The sequence below is a fragment of the Dendrobium catenatum genome, unplaced genomic scaffold (assembly GCF_001605985.2).
Source record: "Dendrobium catenatum unplaced genomic scaffold, ASM160598v2 fragScaff_scaffold_933, whole genome shotgun sequence".
In the NCBI taxonomy this organism is placed as follows: Eukaryota; Viridiplantae; Streptophyta; class Magnoliopsida; order Asparagales; family Orchidaceae; genus Dendrobium; species Dendrobium catenatum.
In genome coordinates this window covers 426248-442332 of record NW_021319395.1, presented here as the reverse complement: position 1 = coordinate 442332, position 16085 = coordinate 426248, and the positions used below count along the sequence as shown (strand labels likewise).

At 35.3% G+C, this 16085-nt stretch overlaps 1 protein-coding gene across 1 annotated transcript in view; it reads left to right on the top strand.

Annotated features, from left to right (window-relative positions):
• The first annotated feature begins 3655 nt into the window (after positions 1-3655).
• The window catches only part of LOC110100189 (uncharacterized protein At2g34460, chloroplastic), a 35507-nt gene continuing 23077 nt past the window's right edge, over positions 3656-16085 (top strand). The window contains exons 1-3 of the mRNA XM_020827614.2: positions 3656-3821; positions 3905-4099; positions 4195-4311. Coding sequence (XP_020683273.2) covers positions 3717-3821; positions 3905-4099; positions 4195-4311 — 417 coding nt within the window. The 5' untranslated portion in view covers positions 3656-3716. The remainder of the gene's footprint in view (positions 3822-3904; positions 4100-4194; positions 4312-16085) is intronic.

Below are 16085 nucleotides of genomic sequence, written 5' to 3'. Positions count from 1 at the left end.
CTAGGATGATACGCTTAATAACGACTGCCTTAAACAGGATGCTATAATTAGAGTTTTTGTTTTTAACTAATCGTCAGGCCGATTTATGGATCGTCCTAGACGATGTGATCAAAAATAGTAAACTCTAAAAATAGTCAGAAATTTTCTCCCAAGTATGTGTGTGCAAGGTTACTTAGCATCAAGAACCACTTTGTTTATAATTGACTCAAAAAAAGGAAAAGATTACAAACTGACTCAGACCTAGTCTACTCAATCTTGAGCTTGTTCAAATTACAGTTTTGATCTTATGGACCCGAAAAGTTAGTAGGAAAGATAGACGTAGAGAAACACAAGTGTTTGCTCAAATCAGATTCGCAACACTTGTGAATCCACTAACTCAATATGAAGGCGATCCATTTGTTGATTTGTAAAGAGGCTAAAGTGGCCATAATAGCCAATTTTCTCTTCACTCTATTAGCTGCTCCTCCACTACCTTTATCTCCTTAATTTTGTCATCATACTTCTTCTTATACTCTCCTTGAAAGTACTTAACCTTCATAAACTATTTATTCTAGTCATTTAATTTCTTGGTCAATTCAATGTAAAGATCCATGCATTGTAGCATCTAAAATAATAAGGAACGATTTATAAGGGGTATAACCATATAAATATGTAAAAAGAAAAAAAAGAAAGAAAATGGAAATTCATAAATTCCTCAGCTCATCGATATCCAACATATTGATGTTTCAAAACATCTTCTAAAATGTGTGACTTGGATGGGGAGACATGATGACTTTTACTAGTAACTTTCAAAATCTCCTCCACCTTTTTTTTTTGGATTCATATGGATCACCCCCATTCTCTAATTATTTAGGAATAACCTTTGATTTTTAGACAACTACCTTTGGGACTTTGGTTGACTTCTTTAGCATATGTGCATAAGATCTCCCTGCCTGAGTAGATAGTCCCATCTTAAGCAAATACTCTTCATCTACATATCTATTTAAATAGTATATATTATAGTGAAGGGTGTCAACATCAGAAAAGTTGAGCATCTTTAGTAAATCTTCTTCTCTAACATGAAGGGGGATAGGTAACTCCTTCAACTTCCCCCATTTCTCTAACAAATTCCAACCATTTTGCATAAATAATAAACCACTAACTAGCTCTTTGACGGGTCTTGAGTGTGAACATCCATCCACTTAGATCTAAAAAGATATGACCCGACATATCGCAAGTAAGTTGACCCATCCAAGAAAGACACTCTGGAGATAACACCTTCCCACGATCTCTGAAAAATACTATCAACTCCATTGTAATTGACATGGATCTATAAGAAAGTTGGGACAAACTCACTCCACCTATTGTTGAAATTGTAAATCAACTTCAGGAGAGGGGTAAATCGTAACCCTACTCGCAAATTAAACTCATACACAATCAAAAATCAAGGAGGAGGAAAACATAAATGATATGATTTTTTAAGATCCTTCATAACAGGATCATTGGGGAAGTGAAAGTTCTTCCTAAAATGATCAAGTAGTCGCTGGTTATGTTGGAGGTGACATCATTATCCTTTGCCACCTTCTGAGCCTTCTTCAAACCATGATGTTGAGCAGCAAGATGATCTCCTTCAACTAGGGAAATTTTGGTTGAGGTGTGGCCACACATTTCAACTTCTACACTAATAAGGGGCACTAAATTTGAGTAGGAGATACCACCTACTGAAAATAATGGAAAGTCTCTAAAGTAAGAAGAAAAATGGGGGAGAAAGAAAAGAGAAGGCTAAAAAATTCTAACTTCCACATAGGAGAGTGACACTGAATTTGAGTAGGAGATGCCACCAAACAAAAATAATAAAAAGCTTCAATTATAAGAAAGCTAGAGGGAGAAGGTAAAAGGAAAGGAGCAATTAATCCCTAGCCTAGGGGGGTATTTATGGGATGAAATTGGGTGGGGGTGTTGATTTTGAGAATGAGGGGGAAAGAGGCTTATGGAAAATTTTTAAAAATTAAAAAAAAATTCTAAATTTTTTAAAATTTAAAGTCTCCATTTATGTTATTTTTGGATTTAAAAAAAAAATATTTTAGAGGCGGGCAGCGGCTCAGTGTTGCCCGCAAAAATAAAAAAAATTTATGAGGCCCAATTATATATATATAGACACACACACACACACACACACACACACACACACACACACACACACACACACACACACACACATAATATGATTTTATTATTGCAGCCGGTCGAAATCGGATGTTCAAAACCATACGCCACAAGGGGCACGCCCTTTCATCGCTGGCATCCAAATCGTGTTTTGGTCCATTTTTGGCTAGGGCAGTCCAAATTGGATATTTTTGAGGTCCTCAAAATCATTTCTTGACATTCTGGATCTGATTTTGACACTTTCGGAGCAAGACGGAGCTTCTGTGATCAAATATTTAGCAATTTTAAATATTTGGAAATCTATTTTCTAACATTTTATTGAGATTCGAATAATTTGAAATGATGTGACATGTAATTTCAAACTTTTGGAGCTTTAATGTTTGAAAATAGGGGGAAATCGATATATTATCAAAAAATTATCTTGATCATGCACAAATCTTGAGGAAAAATTAAATTGGAAACTTTAAAAATTAAATTTGGGGCCATCTGAACTCTGATTTCAGCAAACTTATAATATAGCTGAACGTCTCGAAAATACGAACTCAATGACACCAAATTTGACTCAACAGAGATAAAATAATTCCAAATCAAAGACCCAAAGCACATTTAGAAGGTTCAAACCATAATTTAGATTACCAAACGGTTTCCAAACGTGACATGCTTATAGTTGAATCGAGTGGCCCGACGAAACGAATCTAACGATCCCAAGATTGCCAAATATGATATCATTAAGGCATTCAATGATCAAGGGAATCAATATCGGCCGTCCATTCAAACCACTCTTAACTTACCCTTGATCTTCCTCCTTTTTGCTAGCCATGCCACTCTTAGAAATTATGCAAGGTGACCTAAGCAAGAAAGAAATGAAGAGAAGGAAGAGTGTTGTCTTGCCGCCAACTCCTCCTCGAATACCGCCGAACTTCCACCAGTCACCGATTGTCGCCTTATTTCTGACCGTCCGTTGACCAATGTCGGACTTCTGCTCGACTGCCGACTAACGCCAAACTTCTGCCCGATCGTCAAGTGAAGCCGGAATTCCGCCTGGCCACCAAACATCGCCGAATTTTTGATCTCCTTTCGTAACTAGATTTCAACCCGACGATTGATTATTGCAATATGATCAATTAACATTTTAGGGACGAGTCAGTCACTTCTAATATAATCAAATCCTTGTGAAATCATTTTAACTGAGCGTGATCCCGTGGTTTTTTTCTTTTCCAAGGGTTTTCACGTAAAAATTATGGTGTTACTTTTTTCTTCTGTTTGTGTGCATGATATCCGTACAAAGTTGAGATAATTTTTTTTTTAACTTTATTGCTGCATACATTTTAGCCCTCAACAAAATTAAAGATGTAATAGTCAGCGGGGAATGAAATCTCCCCACAAACCTTTATAAATGATAACAGTTGTTTCAACTGCAAATTTAAAAAATTTAGTCGCAAATTGTTAAATATATACAGTCCAAGCAAGAAAGATAAGAGCCCTAAACCATGCAACGCGACTTCTTGTGGTTCAGAAATGACATTTACAAGGATAGGATAGGATGCTATCCACCCCTCGAAATTCGAATCATGGCTATTATCTTCCGAGCCCATTATCCACCACATTCGGCCTTCAAATCCCGCAAAGTCTCCACTCGCTTTCCCGCCGCCAATTTCTTCTCTACCACCATCAAGGTTTGAGCTCTTCACATCAATCGACTCCTCTATTCATTCCCTGCTCTTATTTTCCAAATTCACTACTTCAATTCCTGTAACAGATGGAAGGAACGAGTGCCACTGCAGAAGAAACCAAGGAGCAGAAACCGAGCAAGATCTTCGTCGCGGGTTCCACGGGAAAGACGGGAAAGAGGATTGTCGAGCAGCTTCTCTCAAAAAGTTATGGGGTTAGGGCGGGGGCGCGCGATGTAGAGAAGGCCAAAAGCAGCCTTCCCCAACACCCTAATCTACAAATCGTTTGTACCATTGTTTTACATTGGCTTTGATTTCTAGTTTGGATTTCTCGCTTTGATGTTTTCCTTTTTCTTACCATGTTTCTGATGTTGGTAAGGTGAGGGCTGATGTAACCGAGGGCTCGGAAAAGTTAGCGGAAGCGATTGGGGATGCGGAAGCTGTGGTTTGCGCCACGGGTTTTCAACCTTCGTTCGATGTGTTCGCGCCATGGAAGGTTGTTGATGAACTTAAACGCTATTTTTGATCAATTTTCGTTACATAAATGTCGATTATGGATGTTATAAGATTCCATCTTCGTAATTTACTGAAGGGTGGGATTAAATAAAGGTAATTCCTCGAAACATGAGCTCGAATGATCAAACAGAAATGTTAACTAATCTGACCGCTGGTGTAATGCGAACAAGAGGGAAAGGGAAATGGTTATTGGAAGAGGGAGCTGAGTGGAAAGAGAAGAGTAAGAAAGATACGAAGAGAATTAGGAAAAAAATAAAGAAGAAATATAGAATGATTATAGTCAATTAATAAAGTTATCCTTCAATACATGATCATAACCCCTTTATTGACTTAGGCCTTCTAATACGTACCAAAAATACTATAGATTAATATGATAAGGTGATAAGGTATCATTTGTCCCTACTATATAGTTATAACATGAAATATAAGAAAACTAAATTTGACAAGCCTGTAAACTAATATGAGAATGAATCCTTAGGGCAATAATTGTATTACATTATTTAACATAACCTAAAAAGAAATCTTCTTAGAAATGTTAGAAGCTGTCCATAGTGGTTGTGGAGCTGGAATTGGTTTGTGCCCAACTTCGTAATTCACAGGTGAGAACACAATTAGCAAAAATAAGACATTCAAATGTTTTACTGGTGGCCATGGAAAAGCATCCAGTAAATTCAATCAACTCTAATCATGTTTTAGTAAATAGTAGTGGTATTATTACACACTAAAAGGCAAATTGAGTAAGGGTAAGGGCCAGAGTGCCAAGATAAGTGCGGTCATTTAGAAACAATTTTTGATTTGATATGAAGTATGTAAGCATGGGGCATCCGTTTTATGATGGAAGTTAAAATACAAACTTAACATCAATGGATGATATTGGAGATGTAAGTATTACTACAAATGGTGGGTCATCCTCTGATGACATATGAAATCCAAACTAGTAGTATTACTACAGGGTGGGTCAAACTCAATCTTGGAGGTTTAGGCTTAAATTTTGGTATGTTTTAGTCAGGGGATTAAGTTTAGTTTGTTCAGAAACATTTTCATCATCTATCACATCTATGAAATATTTTTTTAATCGAGAAAGATCATGAATGCGCAAATTCCTATGTATTTTTTTATTGTGATCTTTAAATGCTTTCCGTACATTTGCTAATCTAAGCATTGCCATACATTTTACAATTGAAGGTTTTCCTTTTTGAAGCCATTGATGACAATACTAAACATTCTTCATGAATTGGTTGTTGTAAGGGTAGTGGTGAGGCATGGATAAATTGAGATTGGATGCGGCGAGTGGGGGTGGTTAGAGAGGGGTAAGGATGCATATGTATCTTTTGTGGTGCACTGCTAGAATTTGGATGCTTTGTGAATGGATGTTGAAGTGTGTGCATTTGGTTGGTTAAGATTGTAACCATGAGGGTTGAGCTTATTGTTGATTCTTTATAGGTTGTTAAGCCTAATCTAAGCATTGCCATACATTTTACAATTGAAGGTTTTCCTTTTTGAAGCCATTGATGACAATACTAAACATTCTTCATGAATTGGTTGTTGTAAGGGTAGTGGTGAGGCATGGATAAATTGAGATTGGATGCGGCGAGTGGGGGTGGTTAGAGAGGGGTAAGGATGCATATGTATCTTTTGTGGTGCACTGCTAGAATTTGGATGCTTTGTGAATGGATGTTGAAGTGTGTGCATTTGGTTGGTTAAGATTGTAACCATGAGGGTTGAGCTTATTGTTGATTCTTTATAGGTTGTTAAGCCTAAGCTATTGTCCCAAGGCTAACCAAGAGGGGTAGGGGGGGGGGTGAATTGGTAATTTAAAAAATTTCTCTTGGATTTTTAATAGAAAACTGTTCTGAATCTTGTAGTAAGTTAATTTAAGTTTTAAAATAAACTTTTCAACCATAGTAAATAACTTGCAGTAAATAAATGCGGAAATTAAAACACATAAAAATTTGTAGTGGTTCTGTCAAACGCGACCTACATCCACTCCCTGAAGACTCCCTCTTCAAGTATTGTACTATTACCAATGTGTCTTTTTTTTTTCTCCCACAACAAGGCGGAGAAGCCTTTACAAATCATCTCTTCCACCAATCCCTAGTGCGGTAGAGAATCGTCGTCCTTTCACACTCTTCAAGTTTCGGTAGAGAACCGTCGTCTGTTCACACTCTCCAAGTGTCGACAGAGAACCGTCGTCTATTCACACTCTCCAAGTGTTGCTAGAGTACCGTCGTCTGTTCACACCATCCAAGTGTCGGCAGAGTACCGGATCTTCTTTAAAGATCTTCTCACGAGCAATTAGAAAGACGAACAAAAGAGTAATCACCAAAAACACAAAGAGATCCTTACATTTGAGTAACCTTGTGAACCCTTCACACTCCACTTGCAAGAAATCTCTCTCAAATACTCTCCCACACTCTCTCTTTCCCTTGCTCTTGAAAATTCACGAAAACAAGACTTTTTCACGTCAGTTTAGAGGACCTTTTATATCAAAGATATGAAAAACCGTTCAGAAAACTAAAAATTTTCATTTTGAGCGTACATAATCGTACAGTACGATCGTTTATTCGTACGTACGAACAGTTCAAAAACTGTTGCATACGAACCTTTTGTAAATCGATACGAAATGATTTCGTACACAATGATTGTCCAGTACGAACTCAGTTCGTATTATACGAATAGTTAGAAAATTCTTCATCTTCGTCGGGACGAATAGGGACTCCACAATTTCATACCCTGTATGGCGTACCTACGATGACGACATCGTATGGTACGATCAATTACGAAAATTTTCAAGATCGTCTGGACAAAAAGGGACCCGTCCAATTTGTACCCTGGACGGCGTATGTACGATGACGACATCGTATGGTACGATCCGTTCAGAAAATTTTCAAGTTTGTCTGGATGAAAAGGGACCTGTCCAATTCGTACCCTGGACGGCGTACGCATGATGACGACATCGTACGGTATGAACCGTTTAGAAAAACTTTGAATTCGTCGGGACGAAAAGAGACCATCCAATTCGTATCCTGGGTGGCGTACGTATGAATGGTATATCGTACAGTACGATCCATACTTAGAAAAAATTCTACTTTCTATTCATTTGACTAGTCGTAGGAGAAAATAACTGAACAAATCGTCCCGTACAAAAAGACTTTGTACAGTACAATCAATTTAAAAATTATAGATTTTAAACTCTCCCCTCGGTGTGTGTGTGTACAATTACTCAATTGCAATCACACTCTCTCAAACTCAATAAAATGAAAAATACATACCTCATTTATAATAAACCCTAAACTGATCTGTTTTAAAGTCTTCAACAATCCAGAGTATAATTTCCCTGAAATGTTAGTACACACAAATAACAAAATAATCCATCTAAAATATGTTAGGAGAAATAATAATCAAAGCAATAATATTTGGAATCATAAAAAACATACATCTTGCAAGAATATCAACAATCAAGAACTAAGTTTTAACTATCTCAACACTTAGGGGTGTAAACGAGTTGAGTTAAGTCGAGTTTTGATACTATCGAACTTAGCTCATCAGTCGGAAAGTGTGCTCAAACTCGAGCTCGAGCTCAAAAGTCGAGCTTGAACTCAACTCGTAATACTTTATCGAGCTCAACGAGCCGCTCGCGCCCACCTGCGTCAGTTTCCCGCTTGTTTTTTTTTTTCAATCCGATTCTCACATTTGTGGAGAGCCGACGCAGAACTCGAGCAAAGAAGGCTACGACTTTGCAATGGCCAATGGCGTGAGCTCAAGACCCTGCAACATTTATTAGCATGTCACATCTTTTTAATTATATATATATATATACATACGTGTGTGTATATATATATATATAGAAAATTTAATTGTTTTAGTAATCCCGCCGGTTTTGGCAATGTTTTAAAAGCTACAACATTCATTAGCCTTGGTATTGGAGAATTTGTTTTTTATTATGCGGCTGTAGTTGATATTGGAAAAATTTTAAATATACTAACAGATATTATTAATTAAAAAAATCTAAACGGTTTGAGCCGGCTCAAGCTCGAACTTGAGCTAGTTTACTAAACAAGCTTGCGTTCGAGCTCGAGCTCGACTTGTGAGCTCGATAAGCTCGGCTCACGAGCTTATATATGAGTCGAGCTTGAGCCGGCTTGTGAGTCGGCTCGACTCACTTTCACCCCCTAGTTGAGCTTGGACGGATGCATGAGCTTTAGATTTTTCGCATTTGGTTGCATAGGAAATCACAAAAACTTCAGTTGTATGGAGGGGATTGACGTGGGATGCTACTAACTATTATGAAAAATGTGGTCGATGTTGAAGATAAGGGCAGACAAGATGAGGAATAGTGTTTCATTGGAAGTGGGGCTTGAGGGAAGGTGGAAACCGATGGGGAATGGTTTGTAGATTAAGAGCAAGATTTGTGGTTAGTAGTTAGCAGCTAAGGTTGATTGGTGAGGGATAGTTAATATGGTTCTAGATGCAGTAGTTTGATGAGATCTACATGCTTTTTTTTTATAAAATCTCCAATACCAATTGATGTAATAAGAAGGGGAAATATGTACTGACAGAGGGATGCAAAGGGAGTGAGGACAAGAGGAGGATAAAAAGATTAATAGATAATAGAGAAAGAATAAATATAATAAGCGAAATTCAATTTATTATGTCAATCATATTTTTCTTCAATATTTAACTGGAATTCCTTTCATAGACTTAGGGCTCATAATACGTATAAAAAATTCTCTAAACTAATATGATAAGATTTCATATGTCCATTTTTACATAATTTTAATTGAATTAATAAAAAATATAAAAACTAAATGGACACTTGCCTAGTACTATCAAAAAGACTCCAAATGACTATAGTTGTCTCGTGCCAACTACAAATTATTAGATATTCATGAATGTTTATTAGTTTAGTTATTTTGTAACAAATCACCTAAACTCAGAGGCACAAGCATCTCTTAGAGTGAATATGATGCATTGCAAAACACATACAAAAGACATCAATGCTTAAAAACACACACACACACATTAAGATTTACGTAGTTCTGCTTCAAAAAATATTTTGTCTATTTGCGAGGATAAAGGCGTCAATCCATCATCAAAGAATTCATAAATTTTGTACAAAATAAACGACTCTTACTAGTTGTTTTCAAAACACTTGTACACTTGCCCTCAACAAAAAAGAAAACTCTCACATGCAAGATTACCTCTCATTAAAATATTGATATCCAAAATAATACTAGTCAAAGTCCAAGCCAATGCGGCTCGTCTAGAGAGAATCCATGTTAAGAGATTTGCACTCTAAAATACCTTAAGGGTATGTCTTCTTCAATTCACTAAAATTAGTAACTAATAGAGCTTTTCATTGGAAGCCCTTAAACATCGCCTACAAACCTAGCCGAGAAAATCGTTCTTATTGTTATCAAACTCCTCATAAATCCTAATATATATCTACATAGATATTGAGGATCACTGTGCAGGCAAACCAAGGAAGAGTAACATCTGTCTTGATGCTTGTCATGAGGAATTCCATAAATCCTAAGGAACATCTGTACAAACCAATCTTGATTCATGAGGTTGCTTATTCAATTCCTCTAGTATGAATCCTTAGAAAAGCCAACCCTCATGCAATGGTCATTCGATCTCAATAGACCTTATAAGGAATATTATATGGTATATTGTTCCTATGCAATGCTTCTTTGAATCTATTGCAATGCCGGTTGCATTAAAACATTAGAAATTTGAGTCATTATACAATAATTCTTCCTTTTGATTCAATGTTGTAGTAAAAGCTGATTCTTCTCTCCAAACAGAGCACTTTAAGCTCTTCAAGCCCTAAAGGGCCTAGCAGCACACAATCTCATTCAACCTCGTTGGTGTATAAACTGAATGGCTGCAAGAGATCTCAAAGGCATATCTGTTGCATACAATTATAGATTCATCAATACTATGAGTGGTCCAACGTAAAATTTTGTGCTTGAAGGTGGTGATCATCTCACCTTGAATATTACAATGGTACAATATGGCACTAGAGTAGGCCGCTTGACACAAAGTTGATCCATCTGATCACTGCTGAAGCCTTATCATTTTCTTTTGTTTGACTTCATTCTGAAACTTTTCTTTCAGCTTGCTAACCCTTTTCGACATCCCAAAATATGTGATCCAACATAAACCATAACTATTCCATGGCAGTTTTCTTTAATATTTTGTCTAGATAAAATTGAATTGCCGAAAAAATTTGGTTCTCTAAAGCTCGAAGCCACTATACATCTTAATTGCAACTCATGATCATTGTATTCCACAACAAGCTTCAATACCAATTTTTTTTTTTATAATAGAATGCCCAAACAAATATGAAATATTCACCATTAGCAATTATGATGCACCGCAAAACAAACTTAAAAGAGATTATAAACACTGAAAAAATACCAAGAATTATGTGTTTTAGTTTTAAGTTTTAACAGAGCTTATGTCCATGAGAGAAGGGAAGATATATCTATCCAATAAGCCACAAACAATGTATATAACAAATGACAGTTATCATTCCTTCTCATAATCATTACAAGATTACAAGATTACTAATATCCAAGACAATGCCAGCTCTAGTTGATGTTTGTCATCAATTCTAAAATCCTACACTATAGTCAAGAGAGATATTTTACATAAGATTTTCACACTATAAGAAAAACTTGCCTAGAGGGCATGCCTTCGTTCTTTAGCTGCTTACAAAACTCTATTTGAGAGGGCTTGTCATAGAAGCCTTCTAGATTGGCTTGCAAAACCTAGTCGATATAATCTTTCTTACTTCCATTGACCTTCACACAAATCTTGATATGGAATAGTATTCATGGAAGCTATGGATTACTTGTTTCATATGCTTGCAAAGTAAGGAAGAGTTACATGCATTGTTAGGCTTCTTCATGTGAACTATACAATTTCACAAATCTCGAAGAACGTCCATACAACCTAATCAATTTTTTTGAAGTTGCACAATTAATTGTTCTAGCAGGAATACCTATGAAATTCAGTTCTTATGTGATAATAATGATGTCATCAATCCTCATAAGGAATATTCTATGTTAAAATTGATTTTACAACAACAACATCAAGCCTTTATCCCACTACGTGGGGTCGGCTACATGAATCCTTTTTCTCCATTGTGTCCTATTAAAAGTCAAATTCTCGTTTAAATCTAATAAAGAAAGGTCATTTCTAATATTTTCTAACCAAGTCTTTTTAGGTCTACCCCTACCTTTCTTAACATAAGTCAAATCTAATACCTCTACTCTCCTAACCGGGTCATCGCAAGGCCGCCGTTTTATGTGACCAAACCATCTAAGGCGACTTTCTCTAATCTTATCTTCTACTGAAGCTACTCCAACCTTTTCACGTATATGCTCATTTCGTATCCTATCTCTAAGGGTAAAGCCACTCATCCACCTGAGCATCCTCATCTCTGCCACACTTAACTTAGTATTATGCTTCTCTTTTAAAGGCCAACATTCGGCACCATAAAGCATTGCAGGCCTCACTACCATCTTATAGAATTTTCCCGTAAGTTTGAAGGGTACATTTCTATCACATAACAAGCCCGATGCATTCCGCCACTTCAACCATCCAACTTGAATTCTACTGATAATATCCCCATCTATTTCACCATCACTATGAACAATAGATCCAAGATATCTAAAACGTGTACTCTTATTAATGACTTGATCGCCCAAAGTCACAAACCCCTCACTAGGCCTATTACTACTAAAATTACACTCCATATATTCCGTTTTAGATCTACTCAAGCGAAAACCTTTAGACTCTAAGGTTGACCTCCATAATTCAAGTTTACCTTCAACTCCCTCTCTAGTCTTATCAACAAATATAAAGTATCTAGCTAACATGATGTTATATTAAGAAAATCACCTATAAACAATGCTTGAAAATTTAATCTTGTCCTGCATTTGTAGGTGATGTTATATTTTATAGCTGATATTGCATGGGGATTGGGGTTAAGGTGTTGGGAAATTGTTGTGTGGGGATGTGTGAAAGACCTTTCATCACCCTCTTGTGCTAGTTGATGGCTTTCCATGCTTTTGAGGGTAGGTGCATTGTTGCACCACTATATTTATACATATGGTTTTCTGATACAACAAGTAATAGGGCCGCTCTTGATTGGTTCTAATCGTATGTAAGTTTTAATAGTCGGATGATGATCCAGATAAACCATTCTAGTTATGTTTTTAAGTAGGCAATATTAAGGACATAAAACCCTTAGTCCAGCAAGATCAAGCAGGCAAGTTTCTTGGTATGGACTTGGGAATGGGGTTGGTTGATCATTTTTTGTTTGAATTTGATGTTCTTACCTATTCCTAAAATTTTAGGCTTTCAAACAGGTCTTATATTTAGTAACTATTTATCTAGAATCTTAAAGTTTTTGCTTTAGATTTCAAGCTCAAGCCGATTTCTTCGCTTTAGTTATAAAGTAGTTAGGAATTTCAAATGGCTTTTGTATTATATAAAAGTATTATTTGATGTAATAGAAATTAGAGAATAGTTTTTTGTCTAAGAATTTGAAATTTTCTCATTTTCTTTCTCTATTTTTTGTAAGTTGCTAGAAGAGTAGTAGCTGGACATTTTTCTCCCTCATCTCTTAAATTCTCATTTGAGTTGAGAGCCATTGTTTCAGAAGAGTCATTGTTTCAGAAAAGCCTTGTGCAACCATATATCACTTCAGGAGGTATATTTTTGCTGAAATATGTGTAGAGTATTAATTTTTATTTAGTTGTGAAGCCGATCAGTCCATTGATTAAACCAAATAGCCCTTAAAACTCAATTATATTGACTCAAACCAAACCACAACAGGGCCGAGCTTGTCCCATACCCATTCTATTTTAGGCTGAATTTTAAATGTTTCATTTTCTTAGGCTTAGTTACGTTCTTTGAATACTATTTTGCTTGCATTTAAATATTTTGTTAGGTGTAGATTTGAATTGAAAATTATGCTTTATGTTTTAATTATATTTCTATAAATAAGCATTAATTGCTTATAATTGAATTATTGATTGATTGATGAATGAAAATTATTTTGCGAGGCCAATCAAGTTCTCTTTAGATTCAATTATTCGAGCAGAGTGAATCTTTTCTTGCACATTTGGATTCCACCACTAACTATTTTTACTATTGGGAGCTTTTCCCTTTGATACTCCATGGACATCTTTTGCAATATTCTTAATATCACTAGCCACTTTTTCCCACATAACATTAGCATCCTCATGCACAGACAAAATCTTAAGATTTAAAATCTTATTCCCAAAAATATTTTTGTTAATATTTTTTAAATGCCCCCATCTAATCCTAGAAAATCATTTTTCTTTATTTTTTATTTTATGGTCCCCTTTATCTTAAAGTCCAAAACTAATAATCAATGTTAAGTACATAAATTTTCACTCGAAATAACTTTACAATCTAAACGATTTAATTTTCTAATAAGAAAATTGTCAATCTGGGTTGTACTATATCCATTTTTATAAGTGATGAGATGCTCATTCTTTTTCTTAAATAAGATATTAGCAATTGAAAAATCATAAGCTAAACAAAAATTCAATATGGTATTGCCACCTTCATTCGTCATTCCAAATCCATGGCCACCAATATGGTCTTGCCACCATTGTTGTTATTATCCTATTGTACCAAAAATTTTTTTTGAACCCAAGTGCCAAGTATTGATACAAAAGCAAGGATAGAGAAGCTTGGATTGGAATGCCTTCAACTTTTTTCACTATGTTATCATCGATTTGTTTGTTCAATGTTTAACTAGACTTTTACTAGCTATTTGTTTTATCTACTATTTTTTTTAAAGGCCATATTATAGGAACAATCTTACTTGAATCTTAACTTCTAATTGGAAAGTTTCAATAACACATAACCTTATGTATATCTATGATATGATGCAGCTCAAAATATCAATTGCACTTGTCTTTGAGTACATCTTGAAATACAATATTTATAGCATATTGTGACGAAATGGTAAACCCAATATGGAAGCATGCCACTATGGGCATAGAACGACACAACCATAAATTTAATCTGAAAAAATATCAAGCGCTAAAAAAGATAACTCATATATTTATGTGGTTTGGCCTCAACCATGCATACATTAATGGAAGGGGAGAGAGAGGATCTAATCCACTGTCAAAGAAGCATAAAATGTGAACATAATTAAAGGTAACTCGATAACCTTTCATAAATCTTAACTACACCCTCACTTAATTGAAAAAATATCCCCAAAAAGGCTCTCAAATACAAGATTACTTCACAGCATGATAAAGTCTTCCAAGTAAATGCCACGTATAACCCTAGATCATGTTGCTTATTAATATTGAACCTCTATTCTCATTGTGTATTTTTCAAGCTATGAAACTTTAATCATAGGGAGATCATCTATGCACACAGTTGAAGAAATCATAGTTGTGAGGTTATATCTTCTTTTGATCTAGTTAAGAGAGTATGTTATAGAAGCGTAATCTTTATTTGTAAACCTTAGTTGAGAGAAACCTTCTTCTGGTTGTATACCTCTTGCAAACAACCCAATTTAGCATCACACCAACCAAATAATTTCTAAATGTGCATAACTTGAGGCTTCATAATTCTCGAGATCATACAACCATTATGCAAGCCTTGAGATAGGATTCATGCCTATACATCTTCATATGATCTCGGTGTATAATCACTGACATCTAATCTCTATAGGGATATTTTATCCTTTGTGATACTTTCTTAGACCCAAAGAAAAGCCTACTACCCCAAAATCATAATATTGAGTCAAATTTTAACTAATTCTCCATGTTATATCAATATTATGATACAATTTGGGCCTCCCTTGTGATTTTTGTCAAAATTGAATGCTCTAAAAGCTTAAAATCTTGGAGGGCTTAGCATCGCTCAATTTCGTAACATCCATATGATGTCCAAGTTCATCTCCTATGAGAAACCAACAAAAAACATTTGTTATATATAATGATGTATCATTAATACTTAGTGATCATGCTATAAAAGTTTTGCACCTCTAAAGTGGTTTTACCCTCTTCCTGAATGCCACAATATTATGAATCGATATTAAGATAGATTTGTAGCACAATATTGCTCAATTTGTTCATCTCTCATGTTTCCCATTGTGTCTTGCCTAATTTATTCTGGAACAATTCTTGCCTTTTGAAAACTAACCTTTTTTTAGCTTCTTTAGAATGTGATGCTGTAACATGATAACATGGATCACAACCTCTCCATGATTAGTTTCTCCAAAACTTATATCAAATATAATTTGATTGTCAAAAGAGTCTTTGTTCTCCAAAATTAGATACTAAAAAATATCTCAAATTCAAATTTCATAGCCATCATATCTTAATAGACTCTGACACTAGTTTACTTTAATGGAATGATAAAACTCAAAATGGAGACATCACTAAGAGAGGAATTTGATGCAAATACGAAGTAAAATACAAGAGGATCTAGCACCACAATGTAGAATATGAAAATTTATGTGCTTTGGCTTTAACTTGATTTGTGTCCACAAGAAAGGAAGATATATTTATCCATTATAAAAAAAAAAGATTCATAATTAGATGTTTGGAGGACTTGATGGTGGTGAGAGGCATTTTAAGTGGACTAATGTTTGGAGATGACTATGGATGGTTGGTGTATGATATTTAGATATAATATGGAGTAGATGGTGGAAGGAGGTTGTTTTATGGTGGTATGAAGGTGAAA